This window comes from Equus przewalskii, chromosome 11, assembly GCF_037783145.1.
Source record: "Equus przewalskii isolate Varuska chromosome 11, EquPr2, whole genome shotgun sequence".
Taxonomy (NCBI): Eukaryota; Metazoa; Chordata; class Mammalia; order Perissodactyla; family Equidae; genus Equus; species Equus przewalskii.
In genome coordinates, this window is record NC_091841.1 from 13,734,647 (window position 1) to 13,761,537 (window position 26,891).

The following is a 26,891-nucleotide window of genomic DNA, read 5'->3' on the forward strand; positions in this document are numbered from 1 at the left end:
ATATATTGTGAATTTTTCTCTAATGGATGCTAGATAACTTTGTATTTTACAAATATTTTTGAGTTTTGTTCTGGGATACAGTTATTGGAAATAATTTAATCCTTTCAGATATTACTTTTATAACTTCTTATGTGGGTTCAGAGCAGGACTCAGTTTAGCCTTAATAATTCTCCTCTACTGGAGTAAGGCTTTCTTGAGTACTCTACCTAATGCTACATGAATTATTAATTTTTCTACTCTCTTTGTAACAAATTGTCACAATTCCTACTTCTGTTTTGAGTTCTAGGCATTGCTGCCTTTAATGATTTCAGGTGATTCTTTCTTCAGTCATGAGTGGTTTCTACTTGCATATGCTGATCATTCATCTGTTGAATAACTGAGGGGGATTCTCTGCGGAGATTCAGTGTCCTTTCTTTGTGCTGCTCTTTATCTTTGGTACCCTGTCTTGAAAACTCTAGCTTCTTTGGTCTCACTGAGCTCTAAACTCTGTCTCTTCAACTCAAGGATATTTCTAAGCTTTGCTTGGGTTTCCCCTTTTGACAGCACAGCCTAGAAACCCTCTTAAGATAGAAAAGTGGTGTAATCATAACATTCACTTCATTTTTTCCTCATCTGTCAGGGATACTGTCCATAGTTGCCTGATGTCAATGGTTTGAAAATTGTTGTTTCTTATATCTTGTCTTTGTTTTTCTTGTTTTAATGAGGCTAAGTGCAGTCTCTCACTCCCTATTAGTTCAAAGCAGAAAGAGCATAGATGGTCCCCAACTTAGGATGGTTTGACTTATGATTTTTTGACACTATCACGGTGCAAAAGGGATACACATTCAGTTGAAACTGTACTTCAAATTTTGAATTTTGACCTTTTCCCTGGCTAGCAATATGTGTATGATACTCTCTAATGATGCTGGACAATAGCAGCAAGCCCCAGCTCCCAGGCAGCCATGTGATCACAAGGGTAAAAAAACAATTTGATTACAGCCACTCTGTACCTATAGGACCATTCTATTTTTTCACCTTCACTACAGTATTCAATGAATTACATGAGATAATCAAAACTTTATTATAAAATAAGACTTTGTGTTAGGTGATTTTTACCCAATTGTGGGCTATTTTAAGTGTTCTGAACATGTTTAATGTGGGCCAGGCTAAGCTATGATGTTTGGTAGGTTAGGTGTATTAAATGAATTTTGACTTACAATATTTTCGAGTCTTATGTTTATCGGGACGTAACCCCATATTATGTCGAGAAACATCTGTATACAGCATATTTTAAAGTGAGCTCTGGAACTGTTCTCTCCATTCTTTTTAAATCGTCTTCTTTATTTTATTTTATTTTATTTTTTCTGCTTTATTTCCCCAAATCCCCCCAGTACATAGTTGAATATCTTAGTTGTAGGTCCTTCTAGCTGTGAAATCATCTTCTTTATTAAACCTCTCATATCCCATATAAATATGAAGAAATATTATTCACATTTTCTTAAGTTATACGTCAAGAATCTAATCACTTCCCATCCTCTCTCAAATTATCATAATTAAATCCCTCAGGATTTCCCATTTTTAAATATTAGTATCTTACAGTCTGTTATCTGTACAGCAGTCATAGCTATCATTTAACCAACGATAGATTAAATCACTCCTTAGCTCAAAATCCTCCAGTGATTCTTTTATCAGTTAGATTAAAAGGCAAGTTTTACAATGGCCTATGTAGTATTATAAGGTTGAATTCTGTGTTACGAGTCTATCATTATATCTTCTATTTCCTAGTCACATTTTACACTCCAACCACCTTCGACTCTGATGTTCCTCAACACAGTAGTCATACTGTCATTTAGGAACTGAACTGTAGTATTGACAGTTGTCTCTCCCTGGAACAGTCATCCCCTAGATAGCCACATAGTCCACTCACTCAGCTCCTAAAGTGTTTGTCTAAATGTCATCTTTGCAAGAAGTCTCTTTGAGAACCTTAATTAAAACTTAAACATCATCCTGGCTACTTGCTATTTTCAATCTATAGATAGATAATCCAATCTATTATACTGTATAACCAACTTCTCACTCTGCCTATTTTCTCTAAACCTCATAAAAAGAAGGATTTTGACCATTAAGCTTAACAATATATGTTTATTTCCTTGAATGAATCCATTTATATAATATTTATCAGGCATCTTTTTTGTGCCTCTTACCGTGCTAATATAGATGCTACAGATAAAGTTATAAATGGAATACACAAAGTCTCTGGCTTTATAAAAATAAATATTTGGAGCCAGCCCTGATGGCCCAGTGGTTAGAGTTTGGCATGCTTTGCTTCAGTGGCCCAGGTTTGGATCCTGGGCCTGGAACCACGCCATTCATCTGTAAGTAGGCATGCTGTGGTGGCAACTCACATAGAAGGACTAGAAGAACTTACAATTAGAATATACAACAATGTACTGGGACTTTGGAGAGGAAAAAAAAGAGAGGGAAGATTGGCAACAGATGTTAGCTCAGGGCAAATCTTTCCCAGAAAAAAGAAAAACAACAACAAAAGGATGGGGCTTACAGAACTTAAAAAAAAAGTTTAATGGAAGAGGCAATGCCAATAGGCTACATGTGAGAATACATAGGATTGGTATCCAATCTGGAATTGAAACTAAATGTAGGTTAATATCTGAAGTATGAGCAGGAATTAGCCATCTGTTAGCAATAGATTTTGAAAATAATGATACATTTCTTTATTTCTATGTCTGTCTCACACCAATTCTTGCCCATTCCATGGAGGCAATGGTACAAAGCTAAAACAATGTTAGTTATAGTATACTTTGGCCAACACATCCTTTATTGTTAGTGTATCCTACTGTGAATTTTAAATAGAATATTTGTGCACATATTCCAGGTTCAATGCAGGGCATTTTTCACCTCTTTGTTCCATAAACTGTAGATCATGGGATTTGGCATGAGTATTAACAAAATGTAAAATAGGTGGCCATTTTATCAGTATCAGAGGAATGGCTGGACTTGGGCTGCAAGTGCTTAAATAATAGAGTTCCATAGACTATGAATATCAGTGTCAGGTTAGATCCACAGGTGGAGAAAACCTTGTGCCTGCCCTCTTCCCCTGAGAATGGCAACAAAGGTCAGCATGTAGGACACAAGGACTATCAGAACGTAGGGAACCCAATTAAAAACTGAAAAGATCAGAATTAGCAGCTTAATTTCATGTGTGTCTGAGCAGAGCAAAGATATCAGTGGCAGACTATCACACTTGAAATGCTTGGTGACATTATAGACACACAACAAGGAAATGAAAATTTTTATGATGATCATCAAAGACAAAAAGACACGACAGAGATAAGGTATTACCACCAGCAGCTGATAGAATCTTTGTGACATGATGACTGTGTAGAGCAGAGGGTTACAGATGGCCACATAGTGGTCATAGGACATTGCTGAGAGAAAGGAAATTTCACTAACAACAAAAATACTGAAGAAAGTGAGTTGGATATCACACATCAATTATGGGATATTGTATGATGATCTACAACAACATTTACTAAAACTGGGTCCTACAGTTGTTGAATAAACAGGATTGGTAAAAGCCAGGTGTCTGATGAAAAAGCACATGGGTATTTGTAGTCTAGAGTCTATCTTGGTGAGGATGATCAAGCCCACTTCCCACCACTGAGACCATATAAACAATAAGGAGGAGTCCAAATAATGGAGCCTATGGCTCGATGAGATTCGTGATTCCCATTAGAATGAATTCACTCAGAATTGTTAGATTGTGTTTGTCAATCCAGGCCACTCAGGAAACCTCTACTGGGAGTACGTTTTAAAAAATCATTAATTTGCATGAGATATGACTGAAAAATAAATTAATAAGTACATATGGACAAATCGGATGAATTCACACACACACACATACATACATGTATATTTATATAATAATTTATGTAAGATCACAGCATATCTCTAATTTCAGGATTTTGACATGAATCTTAAAGTTTGATAAAATGAAAATACCTTTTGTTAATTAATAATAACATCATCACACAAGGTAAACAGTTATTTCACTATCCCTTAAAAATATGTGAATATAGTACATAGTGGGAGGGAAATCAGCTAAGGCCAAAACATAACAGAAAAATCATGGGAATGTCACTGAATAATTTTACTGTCAATGGGGGAAGTTTTTTTCAGTACATGATATTAATACTGTGCTAAAGATTCATCCCACATAATACCTGTTATTTACAAGACAGACACCATACTTTTGAAAAGATGCTCCCATTAGAACCTTAACCAAAGGATTGACTTAGTACCACTAATAAGGAAACAGCGCAGCATGTTGTGCCTCCTAAAGAGATAACGGATGAGTTACCTAGCATCATTATGAAGTATTCTTAGCAATAGTCTTTATCCTGAATATAACCCATACTTTAGACATTACTTCCAATTTATGAGCAACACAAGTGGTAGGGAAATGCGGTAAATGTCACTGGAAATAATATCAAGACATTTGAGGAGGGGCAGGCTGGGTGACGCAGCAGTTAAGTTTGCACATTCCACTTCAGCAGCCAGGCGTTCATGGGTTTGGATCCCAGGTGCGGACACGACACCGCTCATCAAGCCATGCTGTGGTAGGCGTCCCACATATAAAACGTAGAGGAAGATGGGCCAGTCTTCCTCAGCAAAAATAGGAGGATTGGCAGCAGATGTTAGCTCAGGGCTGAACTTTCTCAAAAAAAAACAAAAAAGATTTTCAAAAGAAAAAAAAACATTTGAGGAGATAACAGCCTTTATATCAACAGTTAATATCATTAAAAGAGAGATTAACATCATTATTATCATTAATATAATGGAAGTCTTCAAAAAACATCCTAAACATATACATGAGCGTTGATTCTAGTAGAGAGAAAGAAAGAAGAAAGAAAAGAAAAACCGAAAGAAAGAAAGAGAAGGAAGGAGGGAGGGAGAAATGGAGGAAGGAAGGGAGAAAGAAAGGAAGGAAGGAAGAAAAAGATAATATAGAAAAGACAACCATTTGGTTAATGGAGTCATATTAATAGGATCAGTAAAGTAGATGATAATAGGAAACATTTGCTACTGTTTTAGATATGAAAATGATATTAGAGATACAAGGGAGAGTGTCCATTTGTGAGACTATACTGACATATTAAAAGAATGAAGCTTAATGATATCTGCTACATAAATCCTGATGCTGCAGCAAATTAGTCTCTGTCTGTCTGTTTCTCTCTCTCTCTCTCTCCATACACATGCACACACACAAACACATGGAGGAGGTTTTAATAACTGTTTAGTAGACCCAAGTGAGTAAACAGACTATGGTTGCATTGTTTCTATTTTCCTTTTATTTGAATATTTTCATAATAAAAGTTGACATAAAATTTGTAGAAAAATTTAGAAAGTACTACTTCTTGAAGTAGCTATATGAAGTTGTTATATACCTAGATGGTACAGGTTAGTATAATCAATGCCCTTAAAATTGGTTGGGGAGCAATATGAATAGAAAATTCTGACAGATTACTGCAATTTTTTTCTTTTTTAAAGTAACATAAAAGGGCAAACAGAATCTTCATGTTGTACATCCAATCTTAGACAAGCGAATCTTAGACATGCTACTAATAAGCTTTAGTAGAATCTGAGTTATAATTATTTAAAAAATATCTTTCTATTATTATTTCATATTTCATCAAATACAGACATTACCCTTTTTAATACAATTGAATTGACAATTGAATTACAATAGAATTGACAATATTGTGAGACATGGGTATTATTATTTATAAAATTCTTCTCACAGGTAGGTGTTACCAAAAATGGTGAAATAGGCAACACAAAACTACTTACCTACATGAAAGCAACAATTTTAAGGTGGTAAAAACTGTCAGAATCAACTTTTTTTTGAATTCTTGAATCTAAACAAACATCACAATTAAGGAATGCTTAATTAAGAAAAAAGCTGCTAAATTTCAGTAAGAAAGTGTGTTGTGATTTTTTAACTTACCTGCTTAGTAGTCCCCATCCCCAGCTCAGCATCAACCACGGAGATGGTGGCTCACATCATGGTGTGGCTGGTTGGTGACATATGGGGCAACATGAACTTTGTTCTCAAGGAATTACACTTTGTGTTTTGACCTGTCTGGTGGTTCCCTGATGGATCAGCTCAGGGCCTTGCCTATGTTTCATCTACCTTGGACTTTCACAGAGTGGGAACAACCTCCTGAGTGGCCTTCACTGAAAGACTTTAAATGCAAGTATCCTAGCTGCAGCCACGTGGGGTAAGAGGATAATAGATTGAACAATCAGAAGACAGAACAAAAAGCCTGAGAAATAAGAGGCTAAAGAAGGAGATAAATGGGGGAATAAAAGATTTGGAAAGCTCCCTGCATATGTTAGAGAATCTTGATGGCTGAACACATCTATGAATGGGATAATGCTCAGAAAAGACTTGATAAAAATCTAAGCTTTCAACTCTATCTGACATTTAGGCTTCACACAAACGGAAAGTGAAGGCTAAGGAAAAAATTTAAATGGCCTAGCTAAGAGTTGAAAGACTGTGTTGCCAAAACACAGTCAATATTCAAAAAATTGAAAGTTTTTTTTTTTTGACTCTAGGCAGCTGCGTATATCTCTGGCGAATCAAAGTAGACCACTAAGTAAACTGAATAAACCTGTGGCCACACACACAAAGAATACGGTCTTTAAGAAAACAATTTAGAAAAGTCACTATAAAACAAACAACTACAACCCACAATAAGCCCTGCACATAGAGGAAAATATGATTTCTGGTGCTACTTCATTGAAATAAAAATATCCAATTTTAAACAAAAAATTATGCAGAATTCAGAGAAATAAGAATGCATAGCCCATTCCCAGGACAGAAAAAGAAATTTATAGAAACTTTCCCTGAGAGAGTCCAGCACTATATTAAGTGGATTATGCACCATGGCCAAGTGGGATTTATCCCAACAGTGCAAGGGCATTTCAACATATGACAATAGTTGAATGTAACACACTACATTATTACAATGAAGGAAAAAAGGAACATTTCATCATCTCAACTGATGGAGAAAAAGCACTTGACATGTTTATATGAAATAATATAAATAAAAATATTATTGTGGTAAAATGCACAACAAAAAGTATAATATCTGTTTTGATCATGATTAAAAAACACTCACCAAACAAACTTAATATCACTTTATCATAATTAAAAAACACAACAGTAAACACTCAGCTTTGTCAAAAAGGCATCTATGTAAAAACTAAATGTAACATCTTAATTGCAAAAGACTGAAAGGTTTCCTCCCTCATATAAGGAACAAGATGGCCACTTTCACCATTCCTTCTACATTTTATTTGAAGACTTAGCCAGAATAACTAGACAAGAAAAACAAATGAAAGACCTCTAAATTGGAAAGAAAGATGCAAAATTATCTCTATTCACAAATGATATGATCACATATACAGAAAACTGTAAAGAATGCACACCTACTTTTCCCCAAAAACTATTAGAATTAATAAATGAATTCAGCAAAGTTGGAAGATACAATATCAGCATGCAAAAATGTCATATTTCTATATGCTAGCAATGGTTAATCCAGAAAGGAAACTAAGAAAGCAATGCTGATTATAATTTAATCTGAAAGAATAAACTACTGAGCAATTAATTTAACGAAGAGAGTGAAAAAATGTACACTGAAAACTATAAAATATTCATTAAATGAATTGAAGAAGTAAATAAACAGAAAGACATCCATGTTCATGGATTGGATGCCTTATATTGTTAAGATGTCCATGCTGTCCAATTTGATCTACAGAGTCAATAAACTCCTGTCAAAATCTCAATGGCCTTTTTTTAAAAAAGGGGAAAGATAACCCTAAAGTTCATATTGAATTGCAAGGACCCCCCAAATATCCAAAACAACCTTGAAAAAGAACAAAGTAGCCGGCCTCATACTTCATAATTTAGAAACTAACTACAAAGCTGTGAGTCACAAAAAAAATATGGTATTGGCAAATGAATAGACATATAAGCTAATGGAATAGAATTGAGGTTTAATAAATCAACTAATACGTCTAGGGCTACTTGATGTTTGACAGAGGTGCTAAGACAATTCCTTGGGGAAAAAATAGTTCCTGAAACATATGGTGACAACTGAATGTTCAAATGCAAAATAATGAAATTGGATCCTTCCTTGAACTATGCACATAAATTTTCTCAAAATGGGTCAAAGACCTAAGTAGACGTACTAAAACCATAAGGTCTTAGAATAAAACATCTAGGTATAAATCATTATGATCTTGGATTCAGCAATGGTTTTGAGGACTCAGGTTCATTTGTGCATTTTTTTGGTGCTGATCATAGACAAAGCTCTACCTGGCAGTCCTCAGGGGAAAAAGTCACCCTCCCCAAAGCAACTTGGTGCAGGCACAGTCAATGTGTTACAATCTCTAAAGAGAGTTGATGTCAAGGACTCAGGCACCCTGGGTGGGTCATGCTCTTTCACGTGTTTATATTCCTAGCCCTAGTAAACTTCACTGTTGGATGTCTTATTTGAGGTCTAGGACAGAGGTCTTTTTCAGGTGCCTTCTTCAGATGTCTTTGCTGTGCCATCTTTATGGTGGGAGGAAGGGGAAACTCCAAACACATTTTTTTTGCTCTTTTCCAGTCTTAACCCACTACCCTCAATCCTCATCCCCAGTCCCACATACACCTCAGGGTCCAAAAAACTGCCAAGTTTGGGACTCCTTCAACAAGGGGAAAACTTCCAGGTCTGCACTGAACTACCTGACCCTAAACCAGTGCTCCTCTTCCATGAGACAAATGCAGCAAAAGGAGTTTCTCCAGCTTTAGACTCTTGTTTATGTCATTATAATAGAGAGTCAAGGCTTACATCTTTAATTTATGGCTTTTTGCTTGTCTACTCCAACACCTGTTAGCTCTATTCTTTCTCTACCAGATGAGGTGAGCTCCTGACAACTTTCTTAGACATGACAGCAAAAGCAGAAACAACAAAAATAAAAATAGGTAAATAAGACTTTATCAAAATATAAAAAACAAACTTTTGTTCATCAAAGGACGTTGCCACAGATGAATTATGACCTACACAATTAAAATTGCAAATCATGTATCTAGTAAGGGTCTAGCATTAGAATATACAAAGGACTCTTACAACAGAAAAACAAAAAAACCAATTCAAAAATGGTAAAGGAGTTGAGTAGCTATTTCCCACAGAAAATATAAAAATGACCAAAAAGCACATGAAAAGATGTTTCATGTCATTAGTTCTCAGGGAAGTGCAAGTCAAGAGGACATTGAGATATCACTTCACACCCCCTAGGATGGCTGTAATAAAATAAAGGAAAATTGCAAATGCTGACAAGGATGTGGAGAGATTGGAACCTTTGTATATTGTTGAGAATGTAAAATGGTACAGCCACCATAAAAAAAGTTTGACGATCACTCAATAAGTTATCCATAGAATTACCATTATCAACCAGCAATTCCACTCCTAGGTATATACCCAAAAGGATGGAAAACAACAGGCATTCATACAAAAACTTGTACACAAATGTTCATAGCAGCATTGTTCATAAACAAACCAAATGTCCATCAACTGATGAATGGATAACAAAAATGGTATGCCCATGTAATGGAATTTTAATGTCATAAAAAGGAAATAAATATTGATACATGCTACAACATGGGTGAAACTTGAAAACATTATGCTAAGTGGAAGAAGCCAGATATAAAAGGTCACATACTGTACAATCACATCATATGAAATATTCAGAATAGGCTTATCCATAAAGACAGAAAGTAGATTAGTTGTGGCTTATTCAGGAGCACTGAATTAATTCTCAAGAACCAATACACTTAGGGACATAGTTTTAGTGGATATAAAAAAGCATTATAAATCTCATTTGACGGAATAAAGGAGAGGTTCAAACATTGTGCTCTTTTCTAAATCCATGCTAGTAAATACCAATCTCCCTATAGGTGACAAAAGATTTGACATATTTTTCTCACTATCTCTAGGGTTCTATGTAAAGCACTAAAGTTTTCTTATCTTTTACATGGTTCTATTTATATTTACATTATTTTATGTGATTATTGAAGATGACCTGGTTCTGACATTTTAAATCTGTTTTTTTTTTCCTCTTAAGACTCTCAAAACATGTAAAAAATACAGTGGGCAGAGCTTAGCGTTGGCCCTTCACTATGAAACTACCCTAAGTGTAGAGGTTAGGGAATTGAAATCAACCCCCAGCATTGCTCCCTCTCCCCTACCAAATGTAGCTTTCAACACCAAAATAAGTGACAATAAATATACTCTACAATGAAGGATCAACAAAAATATGAATTTAAATATATTTACTTAAATATCAAAGTAATTTTTGAGTTGGACTACAGAGAGTTTTAGAAAGTGCTACTAAATAAATAAGAATTAGAAAAGACACCTTAATTTTAGGCAAAGTCCACATTATTGCTTTATGATTTTGGAAGGCCTGTTCTTTGCTTAAATCTGCATTTGTGCAGATTTTATTCTTGGTTCCAATCTTTATTAGATCCGCATTTAGTCATTCAAGGGACGTTTGAATGCAATTTCAAAGACTCTTCCAAGACTTGTAGGTAAGAGGCAGGGGCAGTCCTCCTACTAATCAGATATTATGGTGTGATAGAGGCTCTAAGTAGTGAAATAGATGTTTTAATATTTTGCTTTGGCTTCACCTCTAACTAAAGGTGGTGACTTGCAAATGACATTCATCTTTCTAATGATTTGGGTAAATTTGGGAAACACATGGTACATTTAAAAAACGGAAATCGAAAAGATTATAAAAATACTAAAATAGTTCCTATAATTTAGAGGTAACTGGAGAACGCTATGGAAATCAGCTATTATTTGAAATTAAAAATCCAAAACAAATCCGATTAGCTATAGATGACAATATCATATTTAACCTATTGATTAGGAGTTCAAGTGAAAGAAAATAATTATGAAAATCTTAATGACTTGGAGATGGAGTTTCTTAACAACACTAACTCCTTTTACAGAGGTTGCATTTTTTGCTGTACAAAGAATATAAACTAACTACATTAAAGTAAATATCTAGCTTTCATCAAAAAGCATAATAAAGATGTTTACAACATTATACTAGCCTAGCAACTTCGGATACTAAAGGAGCTTGCTAAAGCTATGGCTAAATCACTGATGTGGGGTATTAGTCAGTAAAATTTAAATGAAGCATGGGGCCATGAAGAGTCACTGGAGTTCTGAGAGTTAGTCACAGAAACAAGTGCGGTCTACTCACCTCTAATGAGGAATCCCTCTGTGCTCCCCATGTCTTCCGAACATAACCCAAAAAGAAGGATTTCTGGCTTTCTTTTCTCTTTGAGACCCTCCCTGAGGAGAAAGAATACCATTTGTTGATTATGCCTAATGCATTTAAAAGCTTCAAAGAAAACCAGCGGGATATCTGCTAATTATACAGTGTATCTTTTTATCTCCATACAAAGAAAGTTATGTGTGATACCTTTTCAAAGTCTCTTGGTTAACTCTTTCCTGTTGCAACCCAGAAATGTAGAATGAAAACATTGTATCTGTAAGACAGGTATTTTAGTTTCTCTTGAAACACTTAATTATCTCCTTTTAATATAGTGTTTTTTTATGACCTTATTGCTGAGGACATAATGGAGAAATGATTGAACAATGCTTATTGTATTGTTATAAAAATTCACAAGGGAAAATAATATATATATGCAGCTGTTTTCTCTTGTTGATGTTTCAACTTATTATTGAAGCATAATGTACATATTAACACATGCAAACATCATAAATAAATTTTTACAAACTTACATGTGCGTAATCAGAATTTAAACTGAATGGCAATTACAACAATAAAAATAAAACATTATCAGGACCCCAAAGGATCCTCCATTCTCCTTTCTATCATGAACTGTCCCTTTACACACACACACATGCATGCACACACAGAAATGAATAACTACTGATCTGACTAAAAGCAGATTATTTTCACCTATTTTTGTTACTTTATAAAGAAGAAATCCTATACATATTTCTTTTTCGTGTGTCTGGGTTCTTTCACTTAATATACTGTTATAGGTAGTTCTGGACTGCTCATTCTCATTTCTTTGTACAAGTCCATTTTATAAATATACCTCAAATTAGTTATCCATTATTCTATTGTTGAATACTAGAGTTGTTTCCAGTTTGTAAGTTTTATAACTAATGATATCATAAACATTCCATTCCAATCTACGTTTTGATGAACATAAAACTTGTTTTCACACATTTTTGAGTTCATATAGATAAAAAATGGATTTTTTCATGTATTTGCTAAAGATAATTTATAGTTTATGAAAAATAATGCCATTATACATAAACATTTCCTTATTGTAGTAATTAAAAACAGCTACTCTCAAACTCCTTGTGTCCACACTAATACACAATCTTGATTGGCTTAATCTCGAATGTATTTGTATTTGCATATATTCCTTGCACTGAAATTGCTGAGTCATAGGATGTACATAGTCAGTGCTAGTAAATACTGCCAAGTGAGTTTCTAGGGTAGTTACAACAATGTGCATTCCTATTAGCCCTGCAAATAGTTATTATTGCTCAATATCCCTGTCAAGATTTAATATTTTAGATTATTTTGTTTCTAGCCATTCTGGATGATGTGTATGGGTATCATATCATACATATCACGGTGATAGTTTGCAGTATTTTAATGCTGAATAAAATTGAGGACATTTGCATATGTTCAATATATATTTTCTTTTGAAAAGTGCTTGTCCATGTCTTTTGTCATCTTTGTATTGTATTTCAAGTGAAATATTTATTGATTAGTGAGTTATTTTTATATTTTGTATATGAGTTCCCTGTTAGATATGTAAGTCTGCTTTTGTAGGTCTGATAAAAATATCCTCTCTCAGTGTGAGAGTTTCCCTTTTCACACTATTAAATTTGATGAACAGAAATTTCTTAACATATTTCAATTAATCTTTTTAAATGTTGTATAGTTGCTGCTTTGTGTGTTCTTATTGAAATTTGAACAAAGGTGTCCCACTACATGTTTCTCTAAAATGTTTATTGTTTGTATTGAACATTTGGATCTGTAGTCTGGGTGGAACTAATTCTGTATAGGGTATGGGTAGGGGTGTAGATTATTTTTTTCTCAAAATAGATATACAAGTTTCTTAATAGCATATATTGAAAAGATTATTCTTTACCATTTTGAAAATAGGCTTCTACAGTAAATTAGGTAATAATTTATATGTGAATCTGTTTCTGGAGTTACTATTCTGTTCCATTGATCTGTCTGGCTGTCCTCAGGAAAATATTTTCTTAATTATTTAGCTTTATAATGATCTATGACATCTGGTAGTGTAACTCTGCAACTTTATTCTCTTTCTTCAAGATTATCTTTGACATTTTTGATGTTTTGCCTTTCTCAATAAATTTTACATTCAGCTTCCAAAGTTCTAAAAGGAGGAAGAAAGATGTAAAAGAAGGAAATATAGAAGAAGTGAGGGACGAAGGCAGGAAGAAAGGATTTATGTTGGGATGATACAGAAACTATAGACCAATCTAAAGATATTGGCCATCATTTCAATAATAAGTTTCCCAATCCATGAATATATTTGGTATGAATTTTCATTGATTTATCTCTTTCAAAGGCCTTGTTAAAATTTTATACATAACATTACTAGAGTCTTACATTTTTTATTAGACTTATTCCTAAATTAGGTTTATTTTAAATGGTTCCATATATCCTTCAATTTTATTTTCTAATTGTGGATAAGATGTAGAAATAAGGCTGATTTTTATAAATTTATTTTGTATTCAGCAAATTTGCTAAATTCACTTATCATTTCTAATGAATTATTTATAGATTTGTCTCTGTGTGTTTAATAACATTTACCAAAAAATCAGGAAATCACAGTTTGTGATTTCCTACCTTTATAAATTTTGTTTCTTACCTTATCATAGTGAACCAGCTACAATGTCCAATTCATACTGAATATAAATAGTGAGACTGGATCTGCTAGTCTTAGGGCCAACTTCAGAGGGAAAATTTTCAACGTTTCAATAGTACACTACAGGTTTTATGTAGGTTTGTTAAATGTAATGATATGTATCTGTCCTCATAATATCATACAGGGTATTTTCACTTCCCTAAACATCCTCTGTGTTCAACCTGGTCATTATCTCCCCCATATACAGAATTTTTATAGATACCATTTATAATATTGTTTTATTCTATTCTGCTCTGCTAGACACTTTATTACAAATCAATGTTGAGTTTTATCATAAATCAATTTTTTTCTTTTAACTTATAACAATGTTAATTTATGTGATTTATGTCATTCATTTTCAAATGTGAACTCAACTTTGCATTCTTGCTTACATGCAGTACTTCTGTAACTGTATCACGCATTCTAAAACTAACTACATAACTTATATCAAGTGCCCATAGCTTATGAGTACTAGTCAATACCATTTCTATTAGTATATACGGGTGTAAGTTTTGGAGAGTCTGGTGTCTTTCATGTAAAATTTATTCATCTTCTTTCCCCTCCTGCTCCTTCTCCTCCCTCCTTTTCTTCTTTGTATTGTTGTGTAGAATATATTTTTTGAAAATGCCATTATATATTCACCCATTCTACCCTTGATAAGCATTTAGCATCTATGATGACTACATCTGCCAGAAACATTCTATTACTTATCCTCCAGGGGATTTTATTACTCAGGAATGGAATTTCTGTATGATAAAGGAAGCTACATACTGAAATTTAGTATTTACCACCCTTTTCCCCCAAAGTTTTTATAGCAATGTACACTTTCTCAAACAAGTAAAAGACTTTTAGTTTCCCCACATTCTCATCAACATTTTGAATTATTATTCAAAGAAACGTTTGAATTTTAGCCATGCTCATGGGTGAGTAGTGATCCCCCAGTATAGCCTTAATTGCGTTTACCTGATTAATGATTATTTAAGCACATTTATGTATTTTTTGGCTGCTTTGATATCCTCATTTGTGAAGTAGTTCTTCAGGTGGCTTGCCCTTTTTTGTGCTTTTTTCCCATTAGGTTGACTGTCTTGATCACAGTGATTTTAGAAGTTAGGCAACTTGGTGGTGGTGGTAATGTATTTTTCCCCCCAAATTACTGATATCAGTACTTTGTAGGGTGTATGAGCTTCAAATGGGTTCTCTCAGGATTTCCTATTCACTCTCTTATGATATATTTTGATCAACACAAGTTTTATTTTGGATGGACTTCCATTTATCTAAATTTTAAGAAATCTTTGCCTATCTTAAATCATGAATCATTTTACTTTTCTTCCAGACATTTTACTTTAGCTTTCACATTTATACGTTATATGTCTCACTTAATTTTTAGATATGATGCAAGTAAATGACTAAGATTCATGTTTTACATAAGAAACCTAATCAAGCTAGGTCCATTTTCTGAGAAGCCCTCCTTTCCTCACAACATCGCGATGGATTTTTGTTTTAAATCAAGTGAAACTGGACATGTGAGTCTATTTTTGGGCTTCATTTTTTCTATTTTATTGGTCTATCTCTCCGTATGTGGCTAAAAACATATTTTTTTAAATAATCCAGCTCAGTTAAAAGAATTGATATCTGTTATTGGAAGTCCTCCATATTCTTCCTTCTTTGAGGATATTGCCCTCGTTATTCTTGATCTTTTGTATTTTCACATAAATTTTTATGCCAGCTTGAATATTAAAAAATGCTATTGGAATTTTCATTGTGACTGCATTAAATCCATAGCCAAATTTAGAAAGAGCTGACCTCATCACAACATTTATTTTTTCCAAACAATGGACATGATATGTTGCTACATTTATGTCCTCTTTAATAACTCAGTGATATTTTTGTAGTTTCTCGCAAGTAAGTCATGCAAATCGTTCACTAGGTTTTTCCCAAGTATTTTACAGATTTTTTTCTATATAATTGATAGTTTAAAATTTCATTTTTACCTATTTTTTGTTAGTATATAACAAAATGATTCCTCTTTTATATGTTGACCATATAGCCACCAACCTTGAAAAATTCACTTATTATTTGTAGTGTTTTAGCTTGAAGATCCTTTTGGATGTTTAAAGCACACGATTATGCCTCTCGAAAATAATCACACTTTTATTGTTACTTTCTTAAGCATTTACATGCTCACACATGATAATTTAACAGAAATCTCAGATGCCACCCACCACAAGGGAAATAGAGTCAGAGTATCATTAAGGCAGACATTTTGATGTATTCTTCATTGCTGTACATGTGCCCAGCACATAAAACAGTACCTACTACCTTCTATACTTCAATATCCCAGTATGATGGATACTGGTATTTAAATGGTGTGTAAGATGCAAATAAAATATTTTATTAAAGGACACAAGAATGCCTTTAAAAAAGATTATCTAATGGGAGATGCGTTAACAAAGAGTTCCCTTCAATTGTAGCATAAGCACTTGGCACTGCGAGAACAGTGATCCAGATTTCGGTCTCTTGCACTGAGACTTGAGGACAAAATCAAAGTTAATAACAGGAGGATGATCACTGCTTGAACATTTATAAGTTGAAAATAAGGAAAACATTTGTAGTTTCCCTTGTGTTTTACACATTACTGTTTTATAAAGCTTTATCACACATAATAAACAGTTGCCTAGAACCTAATTTATTGTATATGTATTCTATACTGAAATTTATATAGGGAGTTTGCACATATTTTTCCAAAGCCTATGAAGGGCTCCTTTTACCTCTTTGTTCCTCAAGCTGTAGATCATGGGATTCAGCATGGGTATTACCACAGTGTAAAATACAGAGGCTATTTTATCAGTATCAAAAGAATGACTGGACTTGGGCTGCATGTACATAAAGGATAGAGTCACATATAACACAACTACCACTGTCAGGTGAGATCCACAGGTGGAGAAGGCCTTGCGCCTGCCCTCTGCAGAGTTCATCCTGAGGATGGCCTTAAGGATTAGCATGTAGGACACAAGGACTATCAGAAGAAATGAAACCAAATTAAACACTGAAAAGATCAGTATTGTCAACTCAATTTCGTGTATGCTTGAACACAGCAAACTTAGCAAGGGAAGACTGTCACAGTAGAAATAACTAATAACGTTAAAGACACAGAAGGATGAAATAAAAATGTTTATGGTGGTTATCATAGAGATAAAGGCACTGTAGACATATGGGACTGCTACCAGAACCCAACATACAATTTGTGACATGATGACTGTGTAGAGAAGGGGGTTACAGATGGCCACATAGCGGTCATAGGCCATTGCTGACAGAATAAAAAGTTCACTAATGATGAACTAGATGAATAAAGATAACTGTGTAGCACACCAAATATAGAGGATTGTATTTTGAGTAACTACAAAACTCGCCAACATTTTGGGGCCCACAGCTGTTGAATAACCAAGATCAATTAAAGCCACGTGTCTGAGAAAAAAGTACATGGGTGTTTGTAGCCTGGAGTCCATCTTGGTGAGGATGACCATGCCCAAGTTGCCCACCACTGAGATCACATAGATGGTGAGGAAGAGCCCAAATAATGGAGCCTGCAGCTCAGGCAAGTCTGTGATTCCCATTAGAATGAATTCTTTTAGCACTGTTTGATTTTGTTTGTCCATCCAAGCCAATATGGAAAATTACTGTGGGAAGAAACATCAGAAGAGTCATTGGATTTCACCATCATTTAAATTTTTAGTACACAAAGCTATTATGCATAAGATAAATCCATTTTTGTGTGTGTGCAGTGATTTAAAACAAGACCCACCCCATCATTAAACCTAGAACCAATTTAGAAACGATTTACAGAAACAGTTTAGAAACAATTACAAAAAACAAAAACTTTAGAAACAATTACAGCCTAAGATATAATGAGAGTAAACATTTCATTTTTTTGTGTCACATAGTTGTTATCATTACAAGGTACATACAGCCTCATTATGGTTCTGTCAGCAATATATAATTAAAAAAGTTTGGCCTAGAGTGAGAATTCTGATTTTTTTTAAAAAAATTATTGAGAAACATTATAGAAGTTCTAAATAAATTGATAGAAACACTATGTTCCTGGATTGCATAACTTGGTGTTATAAAAATGTCAATTCTTCTCAAATTAATCTATTTACTCAATTCCTTTCCAATCAAAATCTCACTAGGACTTTCTGTAGAATTGTAGAATTACTAATTTAAAATGTATTTAGAAAATGCAAATCATAAAGAACAAGCAAGAAACCTTTGAAAAGACCTGCGGTACCAGGTATTAGAACTTATAAAGCCAGAGTTATGGAGACAATATGACATTGGCACAAGGATAGGAAATACATCAGTGGAACAGAATGGAGCACTCAGAAAAAGACCCATGATTGTACATAACTGTAGTGTATGACAGAGGTGGCATCTTAGGGCAGTGAGGCAAAAATGGTCTAATCAATAATTGTAGCTGGAGAAAATGATTATCCCTATAGAAGATGATGAAATTGGATGTTTAGTTCATCCATATAGGAAATCAATCCTAGACTGGTCAAGAAATTAATGCTGTAAGAAAATGTTTAAAGTCTCATAGCCTTAAAAACTAAAACCTCTTGATGTCTCTAAAAAAGCGGAATTTCAAGAAAATCAGAAGAGAAATTCAAGATAAATTTGGCAGATTAAATCTACCTCACAAAATTACTCTATCCAAAAATCTGTTCACAATGTTAACATAATATTTTTTAAAAATAAAAATAAATGTTCATTAGTAGCAACCAAAAAGAGAAAATGACAAAGTGTAATGCTTTAAGCTACCTAAAGTTAACACGCAAAATTCCACAGTAGTTTGTACAGTTGTCCAACCTCTTCATCCCAACATCGAAGTGTTGTAATTTTACAAATCCCTGGAGTTCTTCTGAAACACAACTGAGTTGATAATTTATGTGCTCCTCCCACCACAATCCCAGCCAAGCACTGACTGGAAAGAAACAGGGAATCTGAGCAGCAAATCTTTTATCTGATGGAAGCAAAATCTCCAGAGCTGCACTAGGACTTGGGGAATGGATATGAAGCCTAAGGATGTCCTCCTAGGCAAATTCAAACACCCCATCTCCACTAAGTGTTGTATAAGATTTGGGAAATAGCTTCAACTGAGATAAATGGGTTGGTCACATTGAGAACATCGTCTTCCTATTCAAATGAGGGATAGAAAGAAAGAGGGAGGACAAAAGAAGGAAGAACCTTGAATGGCTCTAAAAATACGTCAGGCTCATTAGTCTTTGGGTGAGTTAACACCAGCAGAAATAGGTACACATACTATTTTAAAATTACAAAAAAAGAGACAAACATCCAACACAGCTAATAAGGCCTTGAGTGCTTATATATGTTTCCACTCCTTATTGCGTAAAACACACTGCATTATCTCCATAAAAGATCTCTAACTGCAATAAAGTGGCATTAGAGAAGGATATAAAATTAACATAAAACTTTTCTAATTCCAACTTTGGCATCTGACAAAATGTGTTGCTTGGTCAATCCTACTAAGTGAATACCAATATTTTATAACTTAAGATGTACAGTATTATACTCACTAGCTGTGGGTATTTTAAAAATCCCTTGAGTTCTTCTGAAACACAACTAAATTGATAATTTATATGCTACTCCCCCCACTACCTCTACCCAAGCACTAACTGGAAAGAAATAGGGAAACTGAACAACAAACCTTTTATCTGATGGAAGCTGTGGGATTCAATGCCAACCCTCAAACCATTATTTTGTGGCTTGTCATGATCATTGAAAAATGTTTAAAATTGTACTTCATTATAATCACATCTTGTTATGCTAGACTCTCAAAGACGTGGGAAAAATTCTATGTGCAGAATAACATGGTTTGTGGTATGCCTGTGTCATATAACTGGGACTTGTGCAGAGGTGTGGGAAGGTCTCCTACACTCCTCTTACCATCTTTCAAAAATATTTTTTGTTATTCACTTGTGGAATGTACAATTTTTAACATGAAAGGCAACAGGACAAGAAGAAAATTCCCTTAATACATTTAGGTACACTATGAGAGAAGAAAGGGAATATGCAAGCCCTGAATGATGAGGTGTTTAACGTATGGCAAGTTCACCAATATTGACACCAGAACATATCTAGCCAATTAATAATTCTTTCAAAGATTGATGTTCCTTCACTCTTCACTTGCACTGAGTTTAAGCTGGATTTTGTCTCCACTATAAATATGTTAGGTAATACTTCAAAGCTTTTAGCCTCATCAACCAAATGAAAACAAATTTAACACAAAGATAGTAGGGACAAAACCATCTTAATATTGTGACATCATGGACATATGTGCCTAAGTCAAAAAGTCTATTTTATATTATTTTCTCTTTGCCATCATCTTCCTATTGCAAATATCACTGTATCAGACACATCCGTCTCCCCATCCCTGGTCATTTTGGACTACCACGACTTGGCCTACAGCCACTGTAGACTTTTTCTGGAATGCTGGCAGCTTCCCAACTCAAGTGTTTTACTTCTTTTCCTGAGGGCAAACTGTCTTGAGAGCTTGCTCAGACCATATACAATGTAGTTTGGAAGTGGTTGAGACGTAATGTGTCATGGACAAGTACTCTGCTGCTAAAGGACAGGAATCAATGGATAAACGCGAAGGTTTCCCTAGCCTTCTTTTGGACAATTCCTAGAAGAGTTCTGATGGCTAGTTCAAAGCACCTGAGTGATGGAAAATTAGCTGCTTACAGCAGTCATCTATACCTTATCGCACACTTTATCAACTTTCTCGCTTCTCAGTCTCGTATTCCCTATTCCCTCATTTTTGCTTCCTGAAATCATCTACCAAATATACCTCATATGCCAACTAAACATCTACTAAATAAACATGAAGTCCTTGCCTCAAGATCTACTCTTGGAGAAATTTACACTCTAACAATCCCAGTCTCTGTATGGTATTTATAAAATGAGGTCACACATATCTATAGTGCAAATGACACTCTATGGATGCATGATAATAAGAGATAATGATAATATCATATTACTGGATAGCTGGAAACCCAATCAGAAACTATTACTGTCTGAGGCATAGACGCTGGCTGGGCATCAATAACTCTGACCTGATGAACAGTATCTTTGCTTATACAACATTCTTGGTGGAGCTTTCCAAAAATACTTACTCCTCCTTTAGAAATTTTATCATCTAGAATCCTAGTATAAGTATAGAAATCATATTGAATAGAAACAGGGCCCCTTACTACCCTCAAAGAACATAATAATAGTGGTAAAGACATATCATTACTCCAGAAAATATAGCTATGAAAAGAGATTATTAATATGCATTGCATAATGTATTGAGTCTGGCATTGGTAATTATCCTTATAACTACAATTTAAATTGAAGACAGGTCTTAAAACTAGTCATCTAGTAATCATGATAATCAGTGCCATCTACTCACCTAAAATGAGGATAAGCCTGGTTCCCTCAAGTGATTAACAATCGAACTTCAATCAGAAGAATTTATGAGTGTTTCCTCCCTTTGAGACACTCCTTTGGGAGCTTGACTTTCCCTGGGAGCTTGAATGTAATTTCTTGGTTTTTCCCAAAACGTGTGAGAACAGGAGATCATGCCACTGATCTTTGTTAATTATCTGTTGTACCTTTGAATTTCGTATTGAGGAAATATTCTTTTACATACAATTCACCTGCTTTCTTTTGATACTATTTTTACCACATCCACTGTAATATCTGGATGTAAGTGTATTATTTGTGGGATACACACTGTAATCACCCCCACAAATTACTTCAACATTCACCATTTTGCACATTGGCTTCTTCCCAAGTTTTATGTCCGAAGATGAAGACAAAACTCTTTAAACATGTTCTATAGTGTTTTTAAAGATTCAGAAGGAATAAAAATTATGAATACTCGTGTAACTCCAATTTTAATTGTTTTTGTGACTTAAGGGGCTAAACTGAGTATATAACACCATAATTCAATATCCCATAGTCATCATCAGTCCTCATTCCCCAACCCCACCTCAATTTCGCTTCTACACATGAGTACCTCCTCTACAAAGTTGATATATGTCCTTAAAAAGGAATGCAGCCTTACAAAGTAAATATCATGTATGCCTCAGTGTGTACCCTTATGTTATTATATAACTCATTTTGATACCTAAAGTTTCACACTCAACTATATGTTTTTGAAGTATATTCATTTTACTACATATACACCAATATTTCGAGGGCTTCTTTTCTTATAACCTGGGTTTACTTTAATTTAATATATGTCTTTTCCTATAGGGATAGGCATTTAGTTAGTTACCAACTCTTGGTCCCTACTGATACATGAATGAAACTGTCTGTGAAATATCTCCTGGAATGGGTCCCTGATATGGAAAAATAAGCACATTTCATTTATTTAAATAAATATGGACCTAGATTTATTTTATCTGTATACACTCCACCATCAGAACACAAGAATTTCATATTCTGGAACCCAACTTCTGAATATGTACTGCTTATACATATAGTAAGGGATTATAATAAATAATTAAATCAGATTTAACTTTATAGACCTAAAATTGTTTTGTTTGTCTTAATACATTATTTTTTAAAATAACTCAAACATTGGTTTGGATTTGAAATAGAAAGATGAACTGACTGACCACAATCCATGTCAACTGAGAAGTTCAGAGATTATAACAGACTGATAAACACATGATTTTAATTTAGTTTTAATATTTGAATGTCGATAATAGTGATAAGATTGGCAGTTAAGAATAATGCTGATGAAGTAGTTACTGAAGTGACACAAACAACTGACACCCGCCCTGCAGCAGAGGTGGACTGACACACACGTGGAGAGAGTATTTCTCACTCTCCTTGCAGTAGGTGTGTTATCACAGCCTCTTTCTGTAAGACATTCTCTCACTGCTGTGAGCTTGTCCTGAAAGGCTTTCCACAGGGCCTTTCTGTTTTAGAGCTTGTAGTTTCCTGTTGTTGAATCATAAAATATTGACAAAATATTGAAAAATTGTGATAGAGAAAGCAAACAATGAGAAAAGTGATTACAACAAAAGTGAAGATATCACCACAATTAAGCAACTCTTTTTTGGTAGCCATATTGATTATTCAGTTATCAAAAAGCAGTATTTTAAGCCTCCATATCTTTATAGGAAAGTTTCTAACAGATATTGCATAAATGACTTTAAATTAATATAATTTTGTAAATCTATGTCTTAAATCAATCACTTTTTATGATTGTGTGAACATTAGTAGCCTTCAATATTCAGTAATATATTCTTTTAGATCTTTGAAATATGCATTTTATGAAGTTTTTTAATTTTTTTAATCAGTGGTAACCTCTTCTGACCATTGTAGCTCAAGAGGCTTTTGTACTTAAAATTGCCTTTTAAGAACTAGATATTTTGATATTTATTTATCATTATATACTATGTTATATATGTTAATATTTAGTTTGATATTGAATTTAACCCAAATTCATGTACATCTTGTGAGATGATGTATAGGGTTATCTCAGCTGTCTTCGTCAACAAAATTGCTCCAACCCACGTAATGGTGGTTGTTTATAAATATGCCTACATAAGTATTGAAAGAGTCAAAACTGATCCTGGACAGAAGATTGGAAGAGAAGGTGACAACTGGGAGCATAATTTACAACAGGATCACAAGCTTCACATAGTAATAACTCTGTTTAATAAAAAGAAAGAATTTTATAGCCTTTTCCTGATATAATAGTTTAAGGCTAGGGGAATATATAAGAAGGGCAAGTGAGAAATTCTTTTGTGGTGTGAAGTTAAATTACTCTAAGCATAAGGAGGCCTGATGCGATAGTGTAAACCTCTATTTTGCCTCCTTCCACTCAAACTTGCAGTAAAATTTACTTCTTTCTTGAATGGTTTATTTGATAGAAGATTTTCATTTCCATGGAGGTGTCTTGTGGAAATATTCCTTCAGAAAGCAAAGATGACAGATGCGACCCATGCCAATGTACACAACTGGAGCAAAGCCCTGTAGACTTCCAGGGAAAGGGCATTATTTGCTCAAAACTAACTTATCTAGATATTAAGGGACAAGGAAATCTCCAGTGGAAGCCTTAAATTTTCTTAATTTTACTTTTGAATTAAAAAATTGTGAAATCATCCCAATTTCTGTTGTCTTTACTTTGCATGTTATGCCCACTCTCCCTCACACCATTGTGTTAGTAATGTTTTACATGTATAGTCAGAGATATGATATACAGTGACTGTTAACTGTTTTTTTAGCCATGATTGCCCGTGAGAATGGTTGTCACTTTGAAGATGATGACTTCTTTTGGTCTGATAACTTTTCACTCCAAAAAAGCAGTGGGTAAAAATGCTGAAAGAAGCGATGTTTATTGTTATGACTTCATAACAGAGACAATTCATTCTTCTTTTGTGAATTGTCTGGTCCATAGTTCTATGGAATTTTGGTCTATTATTTATGAATTCAACACGTACATTATAACTATTTTCTTGAGTTTATGGCAATTTCTTCTACTATATTTGTGATTACTTTTTAATCCTGACCTTTAAAATTTTAAAGCATAAAATTTATTTACCTCTTGTGATTTTAAGTTGTGTTTAAGGATCTCTTCAGTGAGGAAGCATACACACACACACATGCACACACACACACACACACACACACACAGAGTCATGAGGTTCAGTCCTCATTTGCATGGTTAGGATATGCAGGGATAATGAACCTATAACCATGATTTAATTTTGAGATTTTAAGGAAGGAATTATTTGAATAATGGTGGGGAGAACCTTTCAAACTGGAGAAAATATAGGCAGAGAAATTGTGGTAGGAATATTTGATAGTAAGACATATACTTCATTGGAAAACTCAAGTAGTTATTTATATTCAATAATCCCAAATTAGGGGAACATCCTTAGGCTGAACGCTAATTCTAAGGAGATTGTCTCATTCAAATTGAACAATGATTCCCCTTGGGGAAGAGAATGATTTTTCACAAAACAATAAGGAAAAATTAATAAATAAAAATGAAAGAAGGAACGGTGAACACTACAATTTAAAATTATCTTTGAGGGAGACATATTTTTGCAAGGAAAAGCATGTCTGTTGGAAGCAGGTCTTAAATGTGCATAGGAGAGACGATTCTGTACCTTGGTTCTTGGGCTGTGGCACTGAAAAGTGGTGGGATCTGCAAGGGCATCACAGAGGGGTGGGGAGGGGGGTCAAAGGAAAATAAAGCTAAAAGGTGAATTGGGGCCAGGTCTGTAAGGAACCCCATAAAGATGGCCCATGGCTCAGTTTTGGGAAGAGCCAACTAGCCTGCCAGTTATACCTTACTCTCTGAATTGTGTTTTTCTTTTGTTATTCTTGAGTTTAAGTATAATGTTCATAAATGTCAATGCCTAGACTTTGTTTTCTATGAGAAATTAAAGATGGGCTTAATGTCCATGTTCTGGATGAAATAAAATGAGGAGAAATGCACCGTCATAAACCAGCATGAAAATGATGCCAGGAATTTGAACACATTCTCTGTGTTCTGTGAACCACCATTTGTGGTTAGATTTGTGCCAAAGTGTAGATCTAAGAAAGGAGGCAGAGTGCTTTCTACAGGAATCAGATAGCAATGACTCCAAGGGAAGTGATCTGAGATTATGTGATCTGTGGTTTGCCTATTGATTAGGTGGTATTTGACCAAGCTAGTCAGATATAATACAATGCTATTTATAATTGCAACAATGGGAATACATACATTTGAATTACATGGAGATGAAAGAAAACAATACACAACATTCTAAAGTAGAGAATATATACATATATGCCTGTGTGTGTGCATTTGTGTTACCTAAATCAGTATAGCTTCTATATAGATATATGTGTATATATATACATGTGTGTGTGTGAATATACATATATCAGTAGAAACATATTAAATAAGCAAATGGATGATACAGTTTTTATCTGCTTATAAAAACAGCAGAGGTGGAGGGTTAACTATGATCTTTATTTTAAAATATCCAGGAAAACAGCAATACATTAATAAACTAAAACGAATCATTTTCATCATATCTTCTTGATATTGAGGCACAGAATATCACTCTATATTTTTAAATTCAATTTTTACTGTGAACATTTACTTTATTGATAAACTATTTTTTTAAACATTTTTTGTATTGCCTCTTTTACATCTCTGTTCCTCAAACTATAGATGATGGGATTCAGCATGGGAATCACAATAGTGTAAAATATTGACACTATCATGTCATGATCCAAAGCATAGCTGGAACTTGGTCTCACGTACATGAACAGAACTGTACCATGAAAAACTGACACTCCAGTTAGATGAGGACCACATGTAGAAAAGACTTTTTTCCTCCCTTCAGCAGAATGCATCCTCAGAATCACCAAGAAAATAAAACCATAGGAAATGAGGACGATCAGGATAGTAACTATCTCAATAAAGCCCACAAAGTAAAAGACTAGAAGGTGATTTGTGTGAGTGTCAGAACAAGAAATAGCTAAGAGAGGAGCAATGTCACAAAAGATATGTCTAATTTCATTGGTTCCACAGAAGGATAGACTAAAAGTAGCCACCGTGTGTAAAGTAGCATGCAAGATGCCACCGACATAGGAAGCAATGATGAGTGGAACATAGACTCTTGGTGACATCCTAAGTAAATACAGGAGAGGGTTGTAGATGGCTACATAGCGATCATATGCCATTGCAGCCAAGAGAAAGCATTCTGTGGTCCCAAAAGTAATAGCGAGAAACATCTGCGATGCACATCCAGTGAATGAAATGACTTTATTG

General features: G+C 34.3%; 2 protein-coding genes across 2 annotated transcripts in view; both read right to left on the reverse strand.

Annotated features, from left to right (window-relative positions):
- Positions 1-16,758: 16,758 nt before the first annotated feature.
- Positions 16,759-17,703, reverse strand: LOC139074565 (olfactory receptor 8K3-like). Its single transcript, XM_070566005.1, is given in 1 exon segment — positions 16,759-17,703. A coding segment is annotated over 1 exon segment (942 nt). The 5' UTR covers positions 17,701-17,703.
- Positions 17,704-26,218: 8,515 nt separating this feature from the next.
- LOC103543798 (olfactory receptor 5T2-like) overlaps positions 26,219-26,891 on the reverse strand; it is a 23,315-nt gene continuing 22,642 nt past the window's right edge. Inside the window, exon 2 of the mRNA XM_070563897.1 lies at positions 26,219-26,891. Within this exon, the coding sequence (XP_070419998.1) occupies positions 26,219-26,891 (673 nt within the window).